Source organism: Salvelinus sp. IW2-2015, unplaced genomic scaffold, assembly GCF_002910315.2.
Source record: "Salvelinus sp. IW2-2015 unplaced genomic scaffold, ASM291031v2 Un_scaffold16312, whole genome shotgun sequence".
NCBI lineage: Eukaryota > Metazoa > Chordata > Actinopteri > Salmoniformes > Salmonidae > Salvelinus > Salvelinus sp. IW2-2015.
The window spans coordinates 140,202-167,785 of NW_019957531.1; the positions used below are offsets into that span (position 1 = coordinate 140,202).

General features: G+C 42.3%; 1 protein-coding gene across 6 annotated transcripts in view; it reads left to right on the forward strand.

Annotated features, from left to right (window-relative positions):
• Positions 1 to 27,584, forward strand: part of LOC112080392 (2-oxoglutarate dehydrogenase complex component E1) — a 123,122-nt gene that overhangs the window by 78,265 nt on the left and 17,273 nt on the right. For all 6 annotated transcript variants that reach the window (XM_070442542.1, XM_070442540.1, XM_070442541.1 and 3 more), the window contains 2 exons: positions 20,953 to 21,081; positions 21,342 to 21,492. In XM_070442542.1, the coding sequence (XP_070298643.1) occupies positions 20,953 to 21,081; positions 21,342 to 21,492 (280 nt within the window). The remainder of the gene's footprint in view (positions 1 to 20,952; positions 21,082 to 21,341; positions 21,493 to 27,584) is intronic.

Here is a 27,584-nt window from a genome sequence, read left to right on the forward strand (position 1 = left end):
AAATCAGAGACATTTTGCATGTTGTGTGAAGTTCTATACATAACCCCTGTAGTACCCTATAAAGCCCAGTAGTTTCCTCAGCTCTCTCACGTTTGTTGGAGGCCTGTTTACCAAATTCTTGCACTGCTACAATTTCTTTAATATCCATTCTGTAACCCTCAGCAGAAATTATTTTTTCCTAAATAACGGACCTCATTCCGCCCTAAGTTTAATACCCCATTTATTTTGCTGCCTGAGTACCTGACGGACATCTTCCACATGTTGTTCAAATGACTGACGACAAATAATAAGCACATCCAAATATGGTATACAGATGTCATCTTTGGCAAAAATGATTGATTCCTTTCTGAGCATCTGTTTGATTAAAGCCTGTTCTTGGTTCAAGTGCTGTATAGCTACAGGTGGGTCCCACCACTCTGTGACCGGTGTCAGGGCCAGGCTCCGGTGGGCATCTCATGTGTGCACAGGAATTGGGTGACACGCTACCGCTCTTTGTAACGTCCCTGTCACTGTTTGTCTAAGGTAATGTCATGTGTGGTAGTATTCACTACTGCAATGTTTCGAGATGGGCGTTTTGATGTTTTCACTACCTGACTTTGTAGGTCCAGGCCCCAGATCACTCTTATGTGTGGTTCAAAGAACACCATTTCATCATTGAAGGAGGCCTCTTTTGAGATACAGGGACGAATCCATTTTGTTTGTCAACCTGGAATGACAAAGTCACGTTTGCCTGCTGTAAGCAAGCATTCCTCCATGTGCTGAAGCAGATTGTGTAGATTATTTGCCTTGCCGTTTCCTAGTTTAAGTGCATTTCTTATCGTCTTTACTGTATACATCAGCTCTGAGGGCTCATTGTTACTTTTAGTTTTTACTATTTCTTCAATTGCATTAAACCCAATGATTGGTTTCTCCAGTCTTTCATTTGTGACTAATAGAAGAATCATCAATTATTTTCCTGCAATGGCATCAGCTTTGGGATCAAGCAAACTAAAACAAATGTCCATCACACCCAGAAAGGGAATTTCAGTGCCATTGAATGCCATCAGATTTCTGCCAGTGGTCTAAATTGTGTTTCTTTGAGTGATGGATACCTGAGCCCTTGCTGTTTACAATGATCCTGTTTGCACACTTTGGAACAATCAGCAGCTTAATAACCTTTACTTAATACCCATCCCGGATCCGGGATCCTCCTCATCAAAAAAGCTGACTAGCATAGCCTAGCCTAACGGGACAGGGATATCATATAATATAATTTTCATGAAATCACAAGTSCAATACAGCAAATGAAAGATAAACATCTTGTGAATCCAGCCATCATTTCCGATTTTTAAAATGTTTTACAGCGAAAACACAATATGTATTTCTATTAGCTAACTACAATAGCCAAACACACAACCGCATATTTTCACCATGTTTCCACTGCATAGGTAGCTTTCACAAAACCGACAAAATAGAGATAAAATTAGTCACTAACCAAGAAACAACTTCATCAGATGACAGTCTTATAACATGTTATACAATACATTTATGTTTTGTTCGAAAATGTGCATATTTGAGGTATAAATCATAGTTTTACATTGCAGCCACAATCACAAATAGCACCAAAGCAGCCAGAATAATTACAGAGAGCAACGTGAAATACATAAATACTCATCATAAAACATTTATGAAAAATACATAGTGTACAGCAAATGAAAGATAAACATCTTGTGAATCCAGCCAATATTTCCGATTTTTTAAGTGTTTTACAGCGAAAACACAATATATATTTCTATTGGCTCACTACAGTAGCCAAACACACAACGCAATTTATTCCCCGCAAAAAATAGCTTGCACAAAACCGACAAAATAGAGATAGAATTAATCACTAACCTTGAACAAATTCATCAGATGACAGTCTTATAACATCATGTTATACAATACAATTATGTTTTGTTTAAAAATGTGCATATTTAGAGCTACAAATCCTGATTATACATTGTGAATACGTAGCATCGATTCACCAGAATCTCCGGAGATATTTTGGACACTCACCTAATCTGACCAAAGAACTCATCATAAACTTTACATAAAAATACTTGTTGTATGGCAAATGAAAGATACACTGGTTCTTAATGCAACCGCTGTGTTAGATTTTAAAAAATAACTTTACCATAACATACAGCATGCGTTATTGCGAGATAGCGCTCACCAAAACGGCGGAGAATAGGACTCAACATTTTACACAGAAATACGAAATAACATCATATGTTATACAGAATGTTGTACAAAGAGTCCTTGGTCCAGAATAAATTGTTGTTTGGTTTTAGAATGTCCATTTCTTCTGTCGAATTCGCGCCACAATGCTAGCCAAGGTTGCTAACATTCCCATCCTCTCTTGACGCTTGACTCTTGACTCTTGACTCCCTTTGCACTGCAGCCGCTGCAACCCTGGATGGAACTAGATGTATCTGAGGTCACTCCCCGCTCCAGGGTTGTGAACCCCAGGCATTTCCTGATGGGTGTGCGTGGCCCCTGATTCTACATCCTACTGCCCAATGGCTATCACTGCCACATTTGTAGCAATGTTGACCAGTCTCATAACTTTTGCATTTTATTTTCTCTCTGTTGGTTGTATTTGGTTTTCTGTTGGAGCAATTCCTAACTAAACTGTCCCACTGGCCCTGCACTGACTGTACTAATGATGCTACCTGACAGGTCAGTTCTTTGATTGCTTCATTGCTCGCAAACATTTTAACCGGGAGACGATTGTATTTCTTTCGTTTTCGGACTGTGGTCTGTGGGGGCTCGACCTGTGCACATTCCTCTCCACTATGTCTGTTATCATCACTCTGTACTGCGTTCACTCATGTGAGTGTGAACTTGAGTGAAATCCCAGCATTTGGCATGCGCGCACTCTAATTTCCCTGGGCAATTTGCATTTTCTAAGTTCAGCACTGGTGTTAATATTCTGGAAATGCACTCTCCTCTCTGCCCTGACGTTATCATTTGTTAATCCAGTTACAAACAATGGCCTGCAGGCATTGGCTCTAACTCTGTGCCATTTTTCAGTCCTGATTGGGCACGAGCTGAGGCTAACACTTTCTGTCTCAGGTCGAAGAGTCTGACTAGGAAGTCCAAGGTGGACTCTCCCGACTCTTGTGTTGCCTAATTCAACTTGTGATACAGTTCAGTGGCGTCCTTCTCTGCATAATGTGTCCTCAAGATTTGCCTTAGTGTGTAGATTGTAGGGCTGACCGCATTTAGTCAACTGGTCGATTGTTTGGTCGATAGGCTTTTGGTTGACTAAGATTTCTTTAGTCGAGCAGTAGCAAAAAAAGACACCTGTCTGATTTGCGCTTGTGAGTGGACTGCTCAATTGTGGAGGCCGTTGGGATGGCAGAGTCCATCAGTCTAAGACGTGCTACTGAAATTGTATGTGGTTATGTTTCATAAGAACAATGGTGCAACACTAATAAAAATATTATTTTATTACAAATGTGCTTTCTCCCTCGTTGGATAGCGGTTGTTGTCCACGGATCTGAAATCATCAGTGCGCTGTTGAATTGGTGCCTTTTCCTAGACCATGTTGCTATGTGCATAATAGCAAAGTTAACCAGCATATTGGTGTTGAGAACAATGCCGTGGAGGCAGCAGCAGAATGAGGAGATGAGAAAACAGCCCTTGCCTTATTGTCTAAGAAAAGTGAGGAGAGAGGAAACCCAAATTTAATTAGGTCTATAAATCAACAGCCTAACTGTTAAATGTGCCTCGCTTTATAAGTCAATTTATCTACAGAAATAAGACAGATCCTGCTTCTGTTGCCTGTTTTGGGTGTTTGTTTAATAGCCTACTGATTCAGTGTGCACAAAGCCTCACGCAACGCCCTGTCAAGTAACCAATTTCACAAATTTGGCTGTTTTAAACTTTGCTTTGCTGTAATAAAGGCTTTACACTATTTTAACTTTGTATAATTTATTTAGTGTTTACACTGTTCCAAATTGTCGGAAAAATTATATTTATGATAATAATATCCCCTTATTATTATAATAAGGAATGTCATTATCATTTAGTAGGCTTAGTATAGCAGCCTTGCATAACTACCATCGAGCTGTAGGTCTTAGAACACATCCTGTTTAGTCTTAATACTGTAACTTAGTAATATATTTCAATACTTCAATAGGCTACTGCAGTGGTACCCAAACTTTTTATAGACCCGTACCCCTTCAAACATTCAACTTCCAGCTGCGTACCCCCTCTAGCAGCAGAGTCAGTGCACTCTCAAATTGTGTTTTTGCCATCATTGTAAGCCTGCCACACACACACACACTATACGATACATTTATTAAACATAAGAATGAATGTGAGTTTTCGGCTCGTGGGAAGTGACAGAAGCTCTTATAGGACCAGGGCACAAATAATAATAATCAATTTTGTTCTTTATTTAACCATCTTACATATGAAACCTTATTTGTTCATCAAAAACTGTGAATAACTCACCACAGGTTAATGAGAAGGGTGTGCTTGAAAGGATGCACATAACTCTGCAATGTTGTATTGGAGAGAGTCTCTGTCTTAAATAATTTCAAATCAGATAATTTTATTTCTCACATTCGCCGAATACAACAGGTATAGGTAGACCTTACAGTGGAATGCTTACTTACAAGCCCTTAACCAACAATGTAGTTTTAAGAAAATACCCCCCCAAAAAAGTAAGAGATAGGAAAAACTAATAATTAAGGAGTAGCAGTAAATAACAATAGCGGGGCTATATACAGGGGGTACTGGTTCAGAGTCAATGTCCGGGAGCACTGGTGTCGAGTAATTAATTACATGCAGGTAGGGTTATTAAAGTGGCTATGCATAGATAATAACAGAGTAGCAGCAGTGTTGGGGGGGCAAATAGTCTGGGTAGCCATTTGATTAGCTTTTCAGGAGTCTTATGGCTTGGGGGTAGAAGCTGTTTAGAAGCCTCTTGGACATAGACTTGGCACACTGGTACCACTTGCCGTGCGGTAGCAGAGAGAACAGTCTATGACTAAGGTGGCTGGGGTCTGACAGTTTTTAGGGCCTTCCTCTGATACCGCCTCGTATAGTGGTCCAGGATGGCAGGAAGCTTGGCCCCAGTGATCTACTGGGCCGTAAGCACTACCCTCACTACCCTTTTCCACACACAGTCTGTGCCTGTATTTAGTTTTCATGCTAGTGAGGGCAGAGAATGCACTCTCACATAGGTACGTGGTTGCAAAGGGCATCAGTGTCTTAACAGTGCGTTTTGCCTAGGCAGTATACTCTGAGCGCAGCCCAATCCAGAGATCTGGCGGTGGCTTCTTATTAAATAAAATTTTCACAGAATTGCTGGTTGCAATTTCGATGAAGCTCTCTTGTTCAGATATTGGTAAGTGGACTGGAGGCAGGGCATGAAAGGGATAACGAATCCAGTTTGTGTCATCCGTTTCGGGAAAGTACCTGTGTAATTGCGCACCAAACTCACTCAGGTGCTTCGCTGTATCACATTTGTCCGTAAGGTTGAGTTCATTTGCACACAAATCATCCAATGATGGAAAGACCTGTGTGTTGTCCTTGTTAATGCAGACAGAGAAGAGCTCCAACTTCTTAACCTCTCTGGGATATGTGGGACGCTTGCGTCCCAACTGGCCAACATCCAGTGAAAATGCAGAGTGCCAAATTCAAATAAATTACTATAAAAATTCAACTTTGATGAAATCACACATTCAATATACAAATTAAAGCTACACTTGTTGTGAATCCAGCCAATGCCTCAGATTTCAAAAATTCTTTACGGCGAAATCAAACAATGCTATTATCTGAGGATAACACCAAAGCAAACAAATACAGACCTCGTATTTCAACCCTCAGGCGCGACACAAAACACAGAAATAAAGATATAATTCAGGCCTTACCTTGACGAGCTTCTTCTGTTGTTACTCCAATATGTCCATAAACATCACAAATGGTCCTTTTGTTCGATTAATTCGTCGATATATATCCAAATGTCGATTTATTTGGCGGCGTTTGATCCAGAAAAACGCTGGTTCAACTTGCGCTTGACTACAAAATATCTCAAAAGTTACCTGTAAGCTTTGTCCAAACATTTCAAACTACTTTTGTAATACAACTTTAGATATTTTTTTACTTAACCTCTAACGAGCCTCTAACCGGGTCCGGGAGCACCCCCATCCCCCACACACTGATTAGCATAGCTAGCATAGCTTCACAAGTAGATAGTAGCATCTAAATATCATTAAATCACAAGTCCAAGACACCAGATGAAAGATACAGATCTTGTGAATAAAGCCACCATTTCAGATTTTTAAATGTTTTACAGGGAAGACAAAATATGTAAATCTATTAGCTAAACACGTTAGCAAAATACACCACTATTCTAACTCCATCAGTTTCTTACTCCTTCAGGTGCTATCACCAATTCGGCTCACTAAGATATTGATATCCACTAACCAAGAAAAAACTCTTCAGATGACAGTCTGATAACATATTCATGGTATAGGATAGTTTTTTGTTAGAAAAAGTGCATATTTCAGGTAGAAATCACAGTTTACAATTGCACCGACCATCGCAATCGACTAGATTACTAGATAGAGCAACGTGTATAGACCAATTTACTCATCATAAACATTTCATAAAATAGACAAAGCATAGCAATGGAAAGACCCAGTTCTTGTGATTTCAGACCATATTTCAGATTTTCTAGCGTTTTTCAGCGAAAACACAATAAATCGATAAGTTAGCATACACATGTGCAAACGTTACCAGAGCATCGATTCCAGCCAAAGAGCGCTATAACGTAATCACCGCCAAAATAATTAATTTTTTCACTAACCTTCTCAGAATTCTTCCGATGACACTCCTGTAACATCATTTTACAATATACATATACAGTTTGTTCGAAAAGGTGCATATTTAGCCATACAAAACCGTGGTTACACAATAAAATACTAGGAAATCAAGCCTCAATATGTCTGACGTCATCTATCAGAGTGATCTAGTTTAATTGAAAGCTAATCATATACTTGACTAAAAAATACAGGGTTGACAGGAATCGAAGACAAATTAGTTCTTAATGCAACCGCTGATTTACATTTTTAAAATTATCCTTACTTTTCAATACAGGGTTCGCCAAGTGAAGCTATACCAAACAAAATGGCGAAATATGCGTTTAAAATATTTCGACAGAACACGATTTATCATTTAAATATTGCTTACTTTGAGCTGTTCTTCCATCAGATTCTTGGGCAATGTATCCTTTCTATGTTATAAACGTCTTTTGGTCGATAGATGTCCTCTGTCCTTCGAAATGTCCACCACCAACGACCGACACCCAAAACGTGTCACAGTTTCAGAGTGCACAACAAATAATTCCTCAAAATCGCACTAAACGGATATAATTGCTATAAAACGGTTCAAATTAACTACATTATGATGTTTTTAACAACTATAACGACTGAAAACATGACCGGAGAAATATTGCTGGTTAGACAACGATTTGGAACGAGGCAAGTCCGATGGCCTTCACGCTTCAGGCGCACGACGAGAAAGGGCGGTCTCTATACATTTTGGTCTTTTATAATGGCTGTGAATGTCCCATCGATTCCATTGAAAACGTGATGACGTACAGACACCCAGAGGAAGACGTAGGCAGTGTCGGTTTCTTCATAGCATTCACTGTCGCCTTAAAAACAGACTCCAGATCAGAGGTAAAAATTTCTGAAATCTGAACCCTGTCATGAAAAGTGCTGTAGAAATTGTTCTGTACCACTCAGAGACAAAATTCCAACTTCTATAGAAGGTGTTTTCTATCCAATAATAACAATAATATGCATATTGTACGATCAAGAATTTAGCACGAGGCAGTTTAATTTGGAGACACAAATATGCTAATGCGGAACAGCACCCCCTATAGTTCCAAGAAGTTAAATAATCGATAAAGTTGAAGACAGCATATACTGTGTTCAATACCGGAGGAAAACAAAGTGTAGCTAGCTTTCTGGTCACGCGCCTCTAACAAAGAGTACACTTCCCTCTACCCTCATTCTGAACAGTGTTAATTCTTAATTTCTCAAAGGAAAAACCTCAACCAATTTCTAAAGACTGTTGACATCCAGTGGAAGCGATAGGAACTGCAATAAGGTCCCTTAGAAATCTGGATTCCCAATGAAAACTCATTGAAAAGATTGACCTAAAAAAATAAGAAGATCTGAATGGTTTGTCCTCTTTCGCCTGCCAAATAAGTTCTGTTATACTCACAGACATGATTCAAACAGTTTTAGAAACTTCAGAGGGTTTTCTTTCCAAATCTACTAATAATATGCATATCTTAGCTTCTGGGCATGAGTAGCAGGCAGTTTAATTTGGGCACGCTTTTCATCCAAAATTCCGAAAGCTGACCCCTATCCTAGAGAAGTTAATCTCTCGCGGGAACGTAGCTGCTGCACATGTTGGTATCTGTACTGATTGCAGCTACGTTACTGCGAAGGAGTAACGGTTAATGTGATTGGATGTTAATTATTTGACTAGGATACCTGTATTTGACATTGTGTTGTTATTTTGATGAACACCTTTCATTTAGAACCAAAAATGAGCCACATTTCAACATCCGAAAAACTAATATTTTCAGCATAATTTTTTCTCTCTCACAGATTGTGCCAGTCTGAGCCCAGCCTGGCACAATCGAACCATTTGCTGGTCGGACTCCCTCTTGTCATTCGTTGTGTCTTAGTTCTTTAACCAAACCGTGAGCTTAAAGCATCAAACAAGCTCAGTGAATAGATTTGATGAAAACACATGGGATGTGTCAATATATGGAAACATACACATTTAAAAATGTACGAATCCATTGGTCAAAAGATCAGACTACTTACTCTTGATCAGACTACTTATTATTTTTTTGTTTGGGACAGCCCTAGTAGTGTCATGTCTGTTTTTCACTCCAGATAACTCCTCAACTTAAGCCATGGGCTCACATCTCTGATTACTTCTAATTTCTAAATCACTGTATTCTTTTTTCAGTCCATTTACAATCTGATGTTCTAGGCTGCTGAAGCTGAGCTTATCTTTCTGGTTTATCTGTCCATAATTTTATCTGTCTTTATTACTGGGCATACACACCTCTCTCTGTGGTGTGTGCATTTCTGGAGCTGGGTCCACCTCTCTGCTGGGCTGAGAAGCCACTCCCTCTTTTCGTCCTGGCGCAGCTCCGGTCTCTCCGCTGGGTTCGCTGTCCACTTGAGTCGTTGGCGCCGACTGGCTGGGACTTGTAGGCAGACTTTTCGCAGTATCCTCCAAGTCAAATCAAATCATGTCAAATTTTATTGGTCACATACACATGGTAAGCAGATGTTATTGCGAGTGTAGTGAAATGCTTGTGCTTCTAGTTCCGACAGTGCAGTAATATCAACAAGTAATCTAACAATTCCACAACTACCTAATACACACACATGTAAAGGGGTGGAATAAGAATGTTATATATGGATGAACAACAACCAAGCGGCATAGGCAAGATGGTATAAAATACAGTATATACATATGGCATGAGTAATGCAAGATATGTAAACATTATTATTAAAGTGGCATTATTAAAGTGACTAGTGATCCATTTATTAAAGTGGCCAATGATTTCGAGTCTGTATGTAGGCAGCAGCCTCTCTGTGTTAGTGAAGGATGTTTTGTACTGACCTCTGTACTGACCTCGCCTTCTAGATGGTAGTGGGGTGAACAGGCAGTGGCTCGGGTGGTTGTTGTCCTTGATGATCTTTTTGGGCTTCCTGTGACATCGGGTGCTGTGGTTGTCCTGGAGGGCAGGTAGTTTGTCCCCGGTGATGCGTTGTGCAGACCGCACCACCCTCTGGAGAGCCCTGCGGTTGTGGGCGGTACAGTTGCCGTACTAGGCGGTGATACAGCCCGACAGGATGCTCTCAATTGTGCATCTGTAAAGGTTTGTGAGGGTTTTAGGTGACAAGCCCAATTTCTTCAGCCTCCTGAGGTTGAAGAGGCGCTGTTGCGCCTTCTTCACCACGCTGTCTGTGTGGGTGGACCATTTCAGTTTGTCTGTGATGTGTACACCGAGGAACTTAAAACTTTCCACTTTCTCCACTGCTGTCCCGTCAATGTGGATAGGGGGTGATAGCTCTACTGATTCCTGAAGTCCACGATCATCTCCTATGTTTTGTTAACGTTGAGTGACAGGTTGTTTTCCTGACACCGCACTCCGAGTGCCCTTACCACCTCCCTGTAGACTGTCTCGTCGTTGTTGGTAATCAAGCCCACTACTGTTGTCGTCTGCAAACTTGATGATTGAGTTGGAGGCGTGCGTGGCCACGCAGTCATGGGTGAACAGGGAGTACAGGCGGGGGTGGAGCACGCACCCTTGTGGGGCCCCAGTGTTGAGGATCAGTGAAGTGGAGGTGTTTCCTACCTTCACCACCTGGGGGCGGCCTGTCAAAGTCCAGGACCCAATTGCATAGGGTGGGGTTGAGACCCAGGGCCTCCAGCTTAATGATGAGCTTGGAGGGTAGTATGGTGTTGAATGCTGAGCTGTAGTCAATGAACAGCATTCTTACATAGGTTTTTTTCTTGTCCAGATGGGATAGGGCAGTGTTACAGACGGATGGCGATATTTTTGTCTGTGGACTTAATGGGGCGGTAAGCAAACGGAATTGGGTCTAGGGTGGCAGGTAAGGTGGAGGTAATATGATCCTTGACTAGTCTCTCAAAGCACTTCATGATGACAGTGAGTGCTACGGGGCAATAGACAGTTCAGTTATCTTTGCATTCTTGGGTACAGAGACAATGGTTGACATCTTGAAGCATGTGGGGACAGCAGACTGGGATAGGTAGAGATTGAATATGTCCGTAAACACACCAGCCAGCTGGTCTGCGCATGCTCTGAGGACCCGGCTAGAGATGCCGTCTGGGCCGGCAGCCTTGCAAGGGTTAACACGTTTCAATATCTTACTCACGTTGGCCATGGAGAAAGAGGGGGGGGTGCCCACAGTCCTTGGTAGCGGGCCGCGTTGGTGGCGCTGCATTATCCTCAAAGCGGGAAAGGTGTTTAGTTTCTCTGGAAGCAAGACTTCAGTGTCCGTGACATGGCTGGTTTTCTTTTTGTAGTCCGTGATTGTCTGTAGAGCCTGCCACATACATCTCGTGTCTGAGCCATTGAATTGCAACTCCACTCTGTCCCTATACCGACATTTCGCTTGTTTGATTGCCTTGCGGAGGGAATAACAACACTGTTTATATTCTGCCATATTCCCAGTCATCTTTCCATGGTTAAATGTGCGCTTTCAGTTTTGCACGAATGCCGCCATCCATCCACGGGTTCTGGTTAAGGTAGGTTTTAATAGTCAGTGGGTACAACATCGGCAATGCACTTCCTCATAAACTCACTCACCGAATCAGCATATAGATCAATGTTATTCTGAGGCTGCCCGGAAAATTTCCCAGTCCGCGTGATCAAAACAATCTTGAAGCGTGGATTCCGATTGGTCAGACCGGCATTGAACAGTTCTTGTCATGGGCACATCCTGTTTTGAGTTTCTGCCTGTAGAACAGAAGTAGCAAAATGGAGTTGTGGTCGGATTTACCGAAGAGAGGGCGGGGGAGGGCTTTGTATGCACCGCGGAAGTTAGAGTAGTAGTGATCCAGTGTGTTGCCCGCACGAGTGCTACAATCAATATGCTGTTAGAATTTAGGTAGCCTTGTTCTCAAATTTGCTTTGTTAAAATCCCCAGCTACAATAAATGCAGCCTCAGGCTATATGATTTCCAGTTTGCATAGAGTCCAGTGAAGTTCCTTGAGGGCCGTTGTGGTATCGGCTTGAGGGGGGATATACAATCACCGACGAGAATTCTCTTGGGAGATATGGTCGGCATTTGATTGTAAGGAATTCTAGGTCAGGTGAACAAAGGACTTGAGTTCGTGTATGTTACGGGGGCTGTACCGACTCACACATATCACGAGAGAGCCATGTTTCTATGAAACAGAGAATGTTACATTCTCTGTCTCTCTGGAAAGCAATCCTTGCCCCTAATTTCGTCTACCTTGTTGTCTAGAGACTGGACATGGGCAAGTAATATACTTGGAAGCGGTGGGTGGTGTACACGCCTTCGAAGTCTGACCAGGAGGCCGCTCCGTCTACCTCTTTTGCGGCGACGTTGTCATGGGTTGGCCTCTGGGATTAGATCCAATGTCCTGAGTGGTGGTGCAAACAAAGCATCCGCTTCGGGGAAGTCGTATTGCTGGTCGTAATGTTGGTAATTTGACGTCGCTCTGATATCCAATAGTTCTTCCCGCCTGTATGTAATAACACTTAAGATTTTCTGGGCTAAAAATATAAGAAATAATACATAAAAATACTGCTTAGTTTCCTAAGGACTAGAAGCGAGGCGACCATCTCTGTCGGCGCCACAGCAAGCTGTGACATGTCTGAGTATGCAGGCCATGGAAGAACTGGGAAATGATCAGCTTCCAGCAATTATGTGTAGATCCTTGCGACATGGAGTCATGCATTATCATTCTGAAACACGAGGTGATGGCGGCGGAGGAATTGAACGACAGTGGGCCTCAGGATCTTGTCACGGTATCTCTGTGCATTCAAATTGCCATTGATAAAATGCAATTGTGTATTTTTCCCATAGCTTATGTAACCCCACCGCCACCAAGGGTCACTCTGTTCCCAACGTTGACTTCAGCAAACTGCTCGCCGTATGCTATCTGCCCGGTACAGTTGAAACCGGATTCATCTGTGAAGAGCACACTTCCCCAATTGCCATCGAAGTTGAGCATTTGCCCACTGAAGTCAGTTACAACGTCAAACTGCAGTCAGGTCCGGAAACTGAGCAAGCAAATGAGCTTCCCTGAGACGAGTTCTGATAGTTTTTGCAGAAATTCTTCGGTTGTGCTAACCTACAGCTGGTCTCAGACAATCCTGCAGGTGAAGAATCCAGATGTGGCGGTCTTGGGCTGGCGTGGTTACACGTGGTTTGAGGTTGAGGCTGGTTTGATGTACTGCCAAATTCTCTAAAACAAGGTTGGAGGCGGCTTATGGTAAAGACGTTAACATTTAGCTTCTTAATATGCCACATGTGTCTTGTGGATGTATTATCTTGGCAATGTAGAATTGCTCACTAATGAGGATGTAAACAAATCTGTGCACAAAATTGAAGAGAAGTAAGCTTTTTGTATGTGTGCAATTTCTGGGATCTTTTATTTCAGCTCATGAAACATGGGCTCATGAAACATGGGCTCATGAAACAGTTAACTTGTTGCGTTTCAATAAAGTACCAGTCAAATGTTTTTCTCGATTTTTTTACTATTTTCTACATTGTAGAATAATAGTGAAGACATAACACATGGAATCATGTAGTAAACAAAACTGTTTAACAAATGAAATTATTTTATATTTGAGTTTCTTCAAAGTAGCCATGTTTTGCCTTGACCGCTTTGCGCACTCTTGGCATTCTCTCAACCTGCATCATGAGGTAGTCACCTGTAATGCATTTCAATTAACAGATGTTCTTTTGTGGAATTTCTTTCCTTAATGCGTCTGAGCCAATCAGTTGTTGACAAGGTAGGTGTGGTATACAGAAGATAGCCCTATTTGGTAAAAGAACAAAGTCCATATTATGGCAAGAACAGCTCAAATAAGCAAGGAGAAACGACAGTCCATCATGACTTTAAGACATGAAGGTCAGTCAATCCATACAATTTCAAGAACTTTGAATGCTTCTTCAAGTGCAGTCGCAAAAACCGCCAAGCGCTATGATGAAACTGGCTCTCATGAGGACCGCCACAGGAAAGGAAGACCCAGAGTTACCTCTCCTGCAGAGGATATGTTCATTAGAATGACCAGCCTAAAAAATTGCAGCCAAAATAAATGCTTCAGAGTTAAAGTAACAGACACATCTCAGAATCAACTGTTCAGAGGAGACTGCGTGAATCACTACTAAAGGACACCAGTAAGAAGAGACCTTCTTGGGCCAAGAAACATGAGCAATGGACATTAGACTGGTGGAAATCTGAGTCCAAATTTGAGGTTTTTGGTTCCAACCGTGTGAGACAGAGTAGATTAATGGATGATCTCCGCATGTGTGGTTCCCACCATGAAGTATGGAGGAGGAGGTGTGATGATGCTTTGCTGGTGACACTGTCTGTGATTTATTTAGAATTCAAAGCACACTTAACCAACATGGCTACTACAGCACATTCTGCAGCGATACGCCATCCCATCTTGTTTGCGCTCAGTGGGACTATAATTTGTTTTTCAGGACAATGACCCAACACACCTCCAGGCTGTGTAAGGGCTATTTGACCAAGAAGGAGAGTGATGGAGTGCTGCATCAGATGACCTGGCCTCCACAATCACCCGACCTCAACCCAATTAAGATGGTTTGGAATGACTTGGACCGCAGAGTGAAGGAAAAGCAGCCAACAAGTGCTCAGCATATGTGGGAACTCCTTCAAGACTGTTGGGAGAGCATTCCAGGTGAAACTGGTTGAGAGAATGCCAAGTGTGCAAAGCTGTCAAGGCAAAGGGTGGCTACTTTGAAGAATCTCAAATCTAAAATTTGTTAACACTTTTGGTTACATGATTCCATATGTGTTATTTCATTGTTTTGATGTCTAAACTATTATTCTACAATTTAAAGGAAATCAAAAGCTGTAGGAAGAGCTAAGAAATGTATTTAAAGTGTCAAATATATTTTATAAAAAATAACGGTCTATAATATGTAGATTTTTGGTTAGGCATTACAATTGGAAGGTTTAAAAAAAACTATAAAAATGGATCCTGGTGCGTCTCTGCTTGGCACTCAGCATTAAGGAGATGGATTAGGGTTAAGGCCCTGCGATAGACCAGGGGGTGTACTTGTACGTCAAGCTGCCTCACACTACAGAAACAGGAGATAGGGCAGGAACCTATGAGCCGTTCTGGCTCACACAAGCCCAGGCTCGTACAAGGCTACTTACTAGGCGTTACAACTAGAGCAGCAAAAGACCAACAACTCACAACAGTTTTGGAGTGAGATCAACAAGTTGGGCTCCAAAAAGGTTAATCAAATTAACATGAAAATTTGAAAATAGATTTAGCACTTTTATTTTCAGGTTTATTTTCAGCCCAAAAATGTTTATTTTTATTTTTATTTTTATTTTAGAAACATGTTCTTGTAGTGATGAGTTAGTTGGAGGAGGAAATGCATAGGGAGTCATACTACCCTAACCAGTATCTGAATGCCAGTCTTACCCTAGAGAAGGTCAGTAAGTGGTTTAGCATGCAAAACCACAAGAAAGCTACAGGAATTGATTATTTGTCTTTTGAAGTTTTGGAGTCATCGAAATAGTTTCAAATATTATTTGAACTCTTCCAGGCTTCTTTTGAGAATGGCATTATTCCAGCTGTATGGTACACATCCATAATCAAGCCTGTCCCCAAATGACCCTAGAATCCCATAGATCTGTTGAGGGATAATTAACACTATGTCAATTGTATTCCTACATTCTAAATAGGCTCTCTATAGTGAACAGAATGGAAGCCAGTGTGTATAAACCACATTACGGTCTCCACAGTGGTTCGGGCTGCAACTTTAGCCTGTTTTTATTGATTTTCAAAAGGCTTTCAATTGGGTGAATAGAGACCTCCTTGCTTTTAGACTAATTAAAATGGTATATGATGGAAGATTCTGTGACGCCGTCAAAGCTCTTTATCAGGCTCGTTTCCAACCCCTTAAGGTGTAAAGTAGGGGGGGCATACTCTCGCCCACTTTATTTGTACTACATGTTAATTCTTAAGTCTAAGGCGTTGTTCATTCTTAGTTCTCTTTGCCGTTGGGGAGGTCTAAGCTGACATGGAATTGTGGATCATTTAGCTATTTGATTTTAAATTTTAGGACCCCTTTATATCTATTTTTTTATAGAGATATATCTGGCCTTAACTACTGTAGCCCAGAGAAACGCATTGAATAACACATTCATAAATGAAGTCAAAAAGATGTATCACAAGAAGCAAGGTTTTGATGTGTTTGGAATATATCTAGGATATATAAGAGCTCTTTTTTACACATTTAACCCCTTTTTTGGCATAAAACTACCTTTTTGATAATTTAAAAAATAAATAAAATTGTACTGGTTACCTTCAGACACGTTCTGTGACACTTGTGGGGGTCGTAGAGCAAAACGGAGAAAGCCACCACGTTCGTGATAATCTCCCTTTTCCACAGTGTGTAGCCCAAACAGTTTGAACACTACAAACAGAAGTTGGCATATCGACTGTACCGACTTCAGACGAGTCCCCTGACACTTATGGGGGTAGTAGTCTCCCTTTTCCATAGACTGGTCACAATAGTTTGTAGGTCAAACCGGACGGTACAGATGTTTTCGTGAGAAGACCGATTTTCTGGGATGTCTCATGGTCTGACAAACACCGCTCTAGCTCTGCCACCTTTCACTGCAGATGTTGAAGTGCGATATCAGAGAATGTGTTGGATTGAGACGCATCCAATGCAAAAAAACACGGAATTTGATGGGGATTTTTTTAAATGTTACTTACATTGACGCGCTGGTGTGTCAATCGACTGTAGGGTGTTATTGATTTAGCCCTACAAATCAAACATGCTAAACTTGGAGTTAAAGTTGTGCATATATTCCTGGCCATCTTGTTGTATGCTGGTGACATAGTTATCCTTGCCGAGACCGAAGATCACCTCCAGAATATGTTGAATATGGTTAATTTATGGTGTAGTAAATGGAGACTTTCGATAAATCAAGAGAAGACCCATAATGTTCATTTCAGACAGAAGGGCATGCAGAAAAGTACATACAAATTTTGTTTTGGTACAACCCCATTATTCTACACTAGGCTCTATAAATACCTTGGTTTCACTCTGGATGAAGAGATGACCTTTGAAGATGGCATTAGATCACTAGCAGATTCTGCAGGTAGAGCCTTGGGGTCATTGTTAAACAAAATTAAAATATGTAAGGATCTTTGTTACTTTGCTTATTCTCAGCTCTATACATCCTGTGTTTGCCTAATGATGGACTATGCTGCTAGGTTATGGGGATCCAAAGTGCGTACTAATTGTAAAACAGAGCAATCCGCTGCTCTCTTTGTGTGCACAAACTGACTCCAAACCCATCTGTGGAGATATGGGTTGGGAACCATGTGTGGTTAGGCAAAAGATGACACGGTATGTCTATGGAACGGACTGTTAAATATGCCAGAAAACAGAATCACAAAACAAGTGTTCAACTGGGACCTTACTCATAACTATCCGTGGGCTAGAGAATCATCTATTTTTTGTGAAACTGATTTGCAGAATATATTCAGGAACAAATTACCAAGTGGTGTTAATCAAATCAAGGACAAGCTTTTTCTGATCCACAATGTAAAATGGGCAGCTGATATTTGGTTTAAACTTTAACTTAGAACATACACTCTCATCAAAGAGAACTACAACAAAAAGCCGAAGGTTAGTTTGTGCACAACAGATCCGGCACCCTCCCCCTGGCTATAGACAGGTAGATTTAACAGAGTACCTGAAGACAGCATTTGCCTACTGCGTGATCTTGGGGAAAACAAATTTGTTTTATTTCCCTCTGTATGATCATTTTTTGTAAAAATGTTGGCGATTACCCTGAAGTATTCTGGTTACGGGACGAGCAGAGGCTTGAATTTTGTTTCAGACAGGGTGTGTTTGAGATTACTCAGTTTGTTCAAAATGCTTGGAGGAGAATGAGAAATGTACTGTTTGTGGCTAAATGGTAGATATACTTGCCATGATTATTGTATGTGTATAATTTGTTATTTTGCTTTGAGTACAAGGAAATGATACTGTGTTTAGTAGTGTCTTGTATGCCTAGGTGGGCTGGGCACCGGTAGGTGTATGCACTTAAATACATCATATCAACCAATCGTAAGGCATTACTCTATTCTTTAGAATTGCATTGTATTAATTATACTGAACAAAAATATAAATGCAACATGTAAAGTGTTGGTCCCATGTTTCCTGAGCTGAAATAAAAGATCCCCCAACATTTTCCATATGCACAAAAAACTTTTCTCTCAAATTTTGTATACACATTTGTTTATCTCTGTTAGTGAACATTTCTCCTTTGTCAAGATAATCCATCCACCTGACGGGTGTGGAATATCAAGAAGCTGATTAAACGGCATGATCATTGCACCTTGTGCTGGGGACAATAAAAGCCCGCTCTAAAATTTGCACTTTGGTCACACAACACAATAGCACAGATGTATCAAGTTTGGGGGCTGGTCATGCTGACTGCATGAATGTCCACCAGAGCAGTTTCCGGAGAATTTAATGTGTATTTCTCTACCATAAGCCACCTCAAATGTTGTTTTAGAGAATATTTTCACTACGTCCAACCTGTGGAGCCCAGGATCTTCACATCTGGCTTCTTCACCTGCGGGGATCGTCTGACACCAGCCACCTGGACAGCTGATGAAACTGTGGCTTTGCACAACTGAAGAATTTCTGTCTCGGGGAAGCTCATCTGCGTGCTCGTTGTCCTCACCAGGGTCTTGACCTGACTGCAGATCGGCGTCGACACTGACATCAATGGGCAAATGCTCACCTTCGATGGCCACTGCCACCCTGGAGAAGAAGGGCATACAGAAATTGACGATACAATTGTGGGGGCTGTCTTGTTAGACTTCAGTGCAGCTTTTGACATTATTGATCATAGTCTGCTGCTGGAAAAACTTGTGCTATGGCTTTACACCCCCTGCTATAATGTGGATAAAGAGTTACTTGTCTAACAAAACACAGGGTGTTCTTTAATGGAAGCCTATGAAATATAATCCAGTTAGAATCAGGAATTTCCCAGGGTAGCTGTTTAGACCCCTTGCTTTTTACATTTTTTTACTAATGACATGCCACTGACTTTGAATAAAGCCAGAATTTCTATGTATGCAGGTGACTCAACACTATACACGTCAGCTACTACAGCGACTGAAATGACTGCAACACTCAACAAAGAGCTGCAGTTAGTTTGAGTGGGTGGCAAGCAATAAGTTAGCCCCACATTTTTATAAAACTAAAAGCTTTGTATTTGGAACAAAACACTAACTAAACCCTAAACCTCAACTAAATCTTGTAATAAATCATGTGGAAATTGAGATGACTAAACTGCTTGGAGTAACCCTAGATTGTAAACTGTCATGGTCAAAACATATTGATGCAGTAGTAGCTAAGATGGGGAGAAGTTTGTCTATAATAAAGCGATGCTCTGCCTTTAACAACACGATCAACAAGGCAGGTCCTACAGGCCCTTGTTTTGTCGCACCTTGACTATTGTTCAGTCGTGTGGTCAGGTGCCACAAAAAAGGACTTAATTGCAATGGTCTCAGAACAGGGCAGCACGGCTGGCCCTTGGATGTACACAGAGAGCTAATATTAATAATATGCATGTCAATCTCTCCTGGCTGAAAGTGGAGGAGAGATTGACTTCATCACTAATTTTATTTATAAGAGGTATTGACATTTTGAATGCACCGAGCTGTCTAAACTACTGGCACACAGCTTGTACACCCATGCATACCCCACAAGACATGCCACAAGAGGTCTCTTCACAGTCCCCAAGTCCAGAACAGACTATGGGAGGCACACAGTACTACATAGAGCCATGACTACATGGAACTCTATTCCACATCAAGTAACTGATGCACGCAGTAAAATTAGATTTAAAAAACAGAAAAATATAAACAGATAAGATAAACACCTTATGCAACAGCGGGGACTGTGAAGCAAGACAAACATTGGCACAGACGCATGCACACACACAGACACACACACACACAATAACATATGCACTATACATACACATGGATTTAGTACTGTAGATATGTGGTAGTGCTGGAGTAGGGGCATGTGGGCACACAGTGTGTTGTGAATGTATTGTAATGTTTTAAAATTGTATGAACTGCCTTAATTTTGCTGGACCCAAGGAAGAGTTGCTGCTGCTTTGGCAGCTAATGGGGATCGATAATAAATACAAATACAGTGTGTCAACGAGTGTCCCATGGTGATGGTATGGGCAGGCATAAGCTACCGACAATGAACACAATTGCATTTTATGGACGGCAATTTGAGTGCACAGAGATACCGTGACGAGATCATGAGGCCCATTGTCGTGTCGTTAATACGCCGCCATCACCTCATGTTTTAGCATGATAATGCACAGCCCCATGTCACAAGGATCTGTACACAATTCCTGGAAGCTGAAAATGTCCCAGTTCTTCCATGGCCTGCATACTCAGACATGTCACCCATTGAGCATGTTTGGGATGTTCTGGATCGACGCGTACAACAGCGTGGCATATCAAGAAGCATGTTCATGGATCGACGTGTACGACAGCGTGTTCCAGTTCCCTCCAATATTCAGCAACTTCGCACAGCCATTGAAGAGGAGTGGGACAACATTCCAATGGCCACATCAACAGCCTGATCAACTCCATGCGAAGGAGATGTGTCGTGCTGCATGAGGCAAATGTTGGTCACACCAGACACTGCCTACTTCTCTGATCCACACCCCTACTTTCTTTTAAGCCATCTGTGACCAACAGATGCATATCTGTTCATATTTCCTTATATGAACTGTAACTAAGTAAAATAATATGTACCAAATATGTACCATCGTGCCATTTGTATGTACAATGTACAAATGGCACGACTTTTCTGTGTGTAGTCTCCAATGGTATACTGTGACAGAGCAGGTACAGTTGCAAGAAAAAGTATGTGAATTATCTGGATTTCTGCATAAATTGGTCATAAAATTAGATCTGATCTTCATGTAAGTCGCAACAACAGACAAACACTGTCTGCTTAAACTAATAACACACATTGTCGGACCCTGCAGTGTGTGTGTGTGTGTGTGTGTGTGTTGTAGGTTGTGAATAATGTGCCTGTTTGTGTGCAGGTTTTTTCAACCTCGATGGCCAGCCCAAGAGCTTGACCTGCCCGACAACCGGCCTGACTGAGGAGGAGCTGATCCACATCGGACAGGTGGCCTCTTCAGTGCCAGTCGAAGACTTCACCATCCATGGTGGTGGGAAACCCTCTTGACCGTTGCATAAATATTACATAATAATATGATATCATGTATTTCTTGAGGTAGGGAGGCCAAAAGAGTGAACACATGGCTTTTCAATGACTGGCTTTAAACACACATTTGATGGCACCTTTGTTTTCTGTGCATACAGTAAAATGTACACACCATAAGATTGGAGCGGTTTTAGGTGAGAACAGATTACAAAAAGACTGCCTCGTTACCTGGTGACGAACGTCTGGTTTTCTGCTACTCCGCAGGTCTGAGCCGTATCTTGAAGGCCCGAGGAGAGATGATCAAAAACCGCACAGTGGACTGGGCCCTGGGGGAGTATATGGCCTTTGGCTCACTGCTCAAAGAGGGCATCCATGTTCGCCTCAGTGGCCAGGATGTGGAGAGAGGCACCTTCAGGTGAGGAGAAGGGGGGAAAAGAGTCTCGATCTCAGACAAAACAATGGTTTCCATTTTTGAGTGTGTAATCTTGGCTTGTGTCAAACGGGCCTTTTTATAGTGCACTACTTAATTTTTTTGTACCTTGTACAGGGTGTCGTGCTGAGACCAAGGTCTCTTTCACAGATGAGCCCTATATACACATCAATATACACTATACACATACATTATTGACATCCCATACATGAAACGAAAAACACAATCATAGAGAACACACTCTTCAGTAAAAATGTCCCCAATCAGCTCTTTGATCTGCCCAAGAGGCACCAATTCATCAAACTTTAGAGAGCCTTGGAGATTACAAGTAAGGTGCAGAAAACCTGAAAGCAGATTTACCTAACTCCGTGGAGATCGAAGGGATCTACAGAGTTAGCCATCCCTGAGACCGGGTCTGGTATCGTACATTTTAAGTTAGCAATGAAGTAAGGTACGGCGGAAGTTTCTGCAGGAGGGCTTTATAAACAAAAAGAGTACAATGCATTGACCTATGAGACTTGAAAGACGGCCAGCCTGCTTTCTAATATAGATTGCAGTTATGTGTACTTAACCTATCACATGTAATAAAGCATACTGCGCTGTGACAAACTGCGTCCAATGGCTTTAATACAGCGGCAGCTGCATTTAGAGGTCGACTAGAGGTCGACCGATTATGATTTTTCAACGCCGATACCGATAATTGGAGGACCAAAAAAGCCGATACCGATTAATCGGCAGATTTTTTGTTTTTTTTGTAATAATGACAATTACAACAATACTGAATGAAAACTTATTTTAACTTAATATAATACATCAATAAAATCAATTTAGCCTCAAATAAATAATGAAACATGTTCAATTTGGTTTAAATAATGCAAAAACAAAGTGTTGGAGAAGAAAGTAAAAGTGCAATATGTGCCATGTAAGAAAGCTAACGTTTAAGTTCCTTGCTCAGAACATGAGAACATATGAAAGCTGGTGGTTCCTTTTAACATGAGTCTTCAATATTCCCAGGCTATGCTCGTTTACCCCTCAGCAATTAAAAGTATAGCTTCCATCCCTCTCACACCCACTAGACTTAAGGGGCAGCCCGGACTAAGGGGCCAGACCCGGACTAAGGGGCAGCACCAGGAATTGAGGGGCAACTTCACCGGAGGAAGGCAACACCACTCCGGACTGAGGGCGCCACCCGACTGAGGACGAGATCCATGGACTGGCTGGGCCTAGCGGATCCTGGCTGCTGCTTTGCGCGGATCTACTCGGATGGCCTGGCTCTGGCGGATCCTGGCTTGGCAATGGCTCTGGCGATCCTGCCGGCGATCGATCTCTGGCTGCTCATGTCTGGGAGCGGCTATGTGATCTGAGCGCTTGCACACAGGATCTCTCGGTCACGGCACTGACGCTCCGGACAGACGGGGCAGCTCGATCTCTGGACAGACGACGAGGCTACTGACCGGCTCGCGGACAGACGGAACAGTCTCTGCACATGTTCTTCACGAGGGACATCGTCACGAGCAGGCTCTCAGGAGACGGGTCTCAGGAACACGAGTTCTGAGAATGACTAATTCTCTGGACGGTGCTGTCTTAGAGCGCAGCAGGCTTCAGGATCTAGCGGCTTGTGGTCATGGGCGAGACGAGTGTCAGAACAGCTCTGGGCAGGCCAGACAGTTCAACATGCGCGGGCAGGGCAGACAGGCGTCAGACAGAGCAGGCCTGCGTCTGGAAAAGAGGAAGAAGGCTTGACACGGCTGTACAAGGTGGAGCAAACTGGAGAGATAAATACTGAGAGACAGCCGGGTGTGGGGGCTGCGCTACCGAGGACTGGTATCCGTGGAGGTCGGCCACCGAAACCGGACCGGAAAGAGGACACGTGCTCTGCAGCACCGAGTCCTGACCCAAGGCCTTACCAGGTGAGATGACTCCCCGTGAGCCCTGTCCATGCGGCCGAGGTGGAAAGAAAGACCGCCTTGGAGCTAGTGCTGGCCGAAACCAGCCTAGAGACGGAACACCATTTGGTCAAGTAGGCGGTGGCCCAATGTGACGCCGGCCCGAGAGACGCACTGGCAGACCAGATCATCGCTTGGGCCGGTTGCAGACATATACTACCGGAGCCCTCAGATGCCCAATCCTTATCGCGCGCGGGACCGTATGAGTGCGGCGAAAGGTGAATAGCCCTCACTGGAGTACCTAAAGCACGGCGTACCTGGGAATCACTATCTCGCGTGGCGAACATCTATTCAACAGCAGACACACGGTCTGAACAGTAACGACGCCCTCGGGCTCAAACCACCAACGGTAAGACGCCACGGTGGAGTAGGAGGCTCAGGATTATTACCATTACCTCGGCTTTGCCACAACGTCCGCGTGTCGCCCCAAGACATTTTACGGAGGTCTGAGAACTCTTCGGCTCTCCACCCGCGTCGCCTGGACAGCATTGACAGTGCCCTCATAACAGCGCCTCCGCCCATTCGCTGCCTTCCAACTATCCGCCTTGGGACAGGCGATATTCCCCTGGGCTGACCCAGGGTAACTTTGCCGTCCAGAGCCTTGCTGTTCCCAAGTCGCACGAGTCCGTTCTCCTGTCCTCTGCCTGCTGTCTGTTCCCACTCTGCTTGATCCTTGTTGGTGGGTGTTTCGTAAACGCGCGTCCCAATAGTCGGTTCTCCTCCTCAGACGAGGAGGACAATGGATCGGACCCAAGCCCAGAAGTGGTAGTGCTCACTGATCCATTTATAAAACGAAACTGAACACTAACAACGAACAAAATAAAAAAACTGAGTACAACCGACAACATGTCCATCTGTGCACGAATACAAGACACGCGAAAACAAACACCTTCACAAAAAACACAACGTAAACCCCGGCTGCCTTAGTTATGATTTCTCACAGGGACAAGATTGACCAGCTGCCTCGATGAGATCATACCACACCGAGCAACACAACAATCCCGGCCACATTAGAAAAATCGCACAATAGAACAAACCCACCCAAACTCAGCCCTGACCAACTAAATAGAATACAAGACAAAAGAAAACAGGTCAGGAAACTGAACTTCGACATTCTGTTGGGGGAAATCATGATTTAAAAAAATATATATATTAGTGCGCCAGGGCCCAATTTATGGCAGAGACTGCTTCTAGAATTTAAGGTTCTTGAAGACCTTCAGTGTTGGTGATAGAAGACCACATCATAGCATTTAGCAGGTATTTTACCCTCTGTGTCAGAATAATAAGAGTGAAGCCGGGGCTGGAGGAAAGGTCCAACAGTCGTAAGTCATAATATATAACCAGATAATAAAATAGATTCGTCTAACTCATACTGCAGCCTTGTTCTCACACCTCGACAGTGTGAAAATATCTGTTCTTGTTTTTTAGATTTTATGCACACGTTTCTGTGTACAACAATAACCATTTTAAATTAAGTCCATACCACCTTACCACCACCCACTTTTGAAAATGTGTAAATAGCCCTTCGTGCCACAATAGAATCAAAATGCTTTTAAAGTCAATAAAGCAAGCAAGATATGACCACTTTTTGGTGGATCATGATTATATATAGTGTGTGTAAGATGTAATATGCGTCGTACATTAGAATGACAGGCATCAGTTGGGCGGAGAAAGCCATTGACATTTACTTATTAAATTTTTCTTCGAAAGAGAAAGGTTGGATTCCTTGAATCAAAAATGCTATACAGAACTTTCCCAAGTGCTGGTTATTGCAAATTCCCCTGTAAGAGACTGATGCTCCACTTTTTGTGATATAAGGGTGATCAGTGAGCCTCGGCTTCCAACATCACGAGGAACAAGAATATCACGCAGAGCCTTGTCAGAAGTAAAACCATATGGTTGAACAATTTTAAGCACAGCAGTTTGCAACTACCAAGGTAGTGCTGCGTAGCCATAGGTCTTTCACACCGCCATTCATTTCTGATGTTAATCTAGACCCACAACCTTCTTTGATTTTATTAGATTTTAGCATTTTAATTTAGTTCTTGTGGGTTGACTGGGTAATTCAATGGATTGGTTGTTTTTTAATGATCTGAAATAAATTCACAGGATGTTTCAATTTTAATTGAATTTTCAATTGTGCGAACTCTGTTCTATTGAGTCTTTTTGTGGATGTTTTTTGTATATATTGTCAAAAAATAAGTTTTACAAATTCCTTCAACTTGTATGGCGAATCTGTGGCTTTGTCCGTGCCCTTAATGTTCCACGATGTCACCAGACTGGGATGTTCGTCAATTGCATTTTCAATTTATTCAAGTGTTATGCTGGTATATTATTCAATTTCCCTTGCATTTTCAAGTGATGTTTATACGTTTAATAATTATAGTTTCAAAAAACTTTCATAGCGTAGCTCGGTTGTTTGCCTGCTTATTTTCAACTCTGACATTGTCTTAGGCTCGTTTCCAACTGGTTTACATTCGTCTATCAAACCATTTTTTCCAGAAACATTTTAGTGTTTTGTGCTCCCTGATGTGCAGTCTGGCTTTCCAAATTTGCCCTCTAGTCCTATCAATGATGGGCCTTCATCTCTGCTAATTTAGAATATGTTGGTATTGTGAGTTATTGAGAACGTATAAGTTCATCATTTAATTTGAAATTCAACGTCGTCTTCATGAATCTCCTGCACTGTTTTGGACCCCATCTTGTACATTGGTTAATGTTGTAATACTGCTGTTTTAAAAATTAAATTTGCCAAGTTAATTTCTTCAGAAACACGTTGATTCCCTCTGACTGCGGAACTGACAAGGGTTCCTGTGACGAGAGTGAATCAACTTAATGGAGGAGGGGTCAATTCACTCTGATGGCAAAATGCACTACCCACTGTAGACCTTACTTGTCCCAACTCTATAGAGCTGACCGCCAGCGTACCATGGCAGTACCTCTGCTCTCTCCTTTAATTCTCTCTCTCACATGACATTCGAGAACCGCACCGTTCTGCTCTCTAACCCCTAGTCTACTCAACCCTTTCTACCTCTTGCTAAAAAACCATGGTAAAACTAGTATATAATATAAAATAACGTAAAATAAAATAATTGGTCGAATCCGGAAACTATCATCTCGAAACAAAACATTTATTCTTTCAGTGAAATACGGAACCGTTCCTTATTTTATATAAGGGTGGCATCCATCACGTGTAATATTCCTGTTACATTGCACAACCTTCATGTTATGTCATAATTACGTAAATTCAGGCAATTAGTTCGCAATGAGCCAGCGGCCCAAATGTTGCATATACCCTGACTCTGCGTGCACAGATACGCAAGAGAATGTGACACAATTCACCTGGTTTATATTGCCTGCTAACCCGGATTTTCTTTTAGCTAAATATCCAGGTTTAAAATATATACTTCTGTCGTATTGATTTTAAGAAAGGCATATTGTTTATGGTGGGTACACGTTGGAGCAACCGACATCCTTTTTTCGCGCTAATGCGGCACTGCCCGTCGATTATCATACACACGCAGGACTACACTAGATAAACTAGATATATCATCAAACCATGTGTAGTTATAACATGATATGATTGATTGATTGTTTTTATAAGATAAGTTAATGCTAGCTAGCACTTACCTTGGCTTCTTACTGCATTCGCGTACAGGCGGGCTCCTCGTGTGTAACGGTCCGTCATAGTCGTTCTCCTCCTCAGACGGGAGGAGCAATGGATCGGACCAACACGCAGAGTGGGAGTGCTCATGATAATTTATTAAATCGAAACTGAAACTAACATGAAACAAAATAACAAAATGAATACAACCGACAACAGTCCCGTGTGGCACGAATACAAACACGGAACAAACACCCACACACACACGTGAAACCCAGCTGCCCTAAGGATGATTCTCAATCCAGGGACAAACGATTGACAGCTGCCTCTGATGAGAATCATACACCCGCCGAACACAAAAGCTCCCAACATAGAAAATCACACATAGACAAAACCCACCCAACTCACCCCTGACCAACTAAATAAATACAAGACAAAAGAAAAACAGGTCAGGAACGTGACATCGTGAGGCAGGTGGTTTGGCGTTGGACTAGAACCGATACCCAGGTTGCAAGATTGATTCCCTG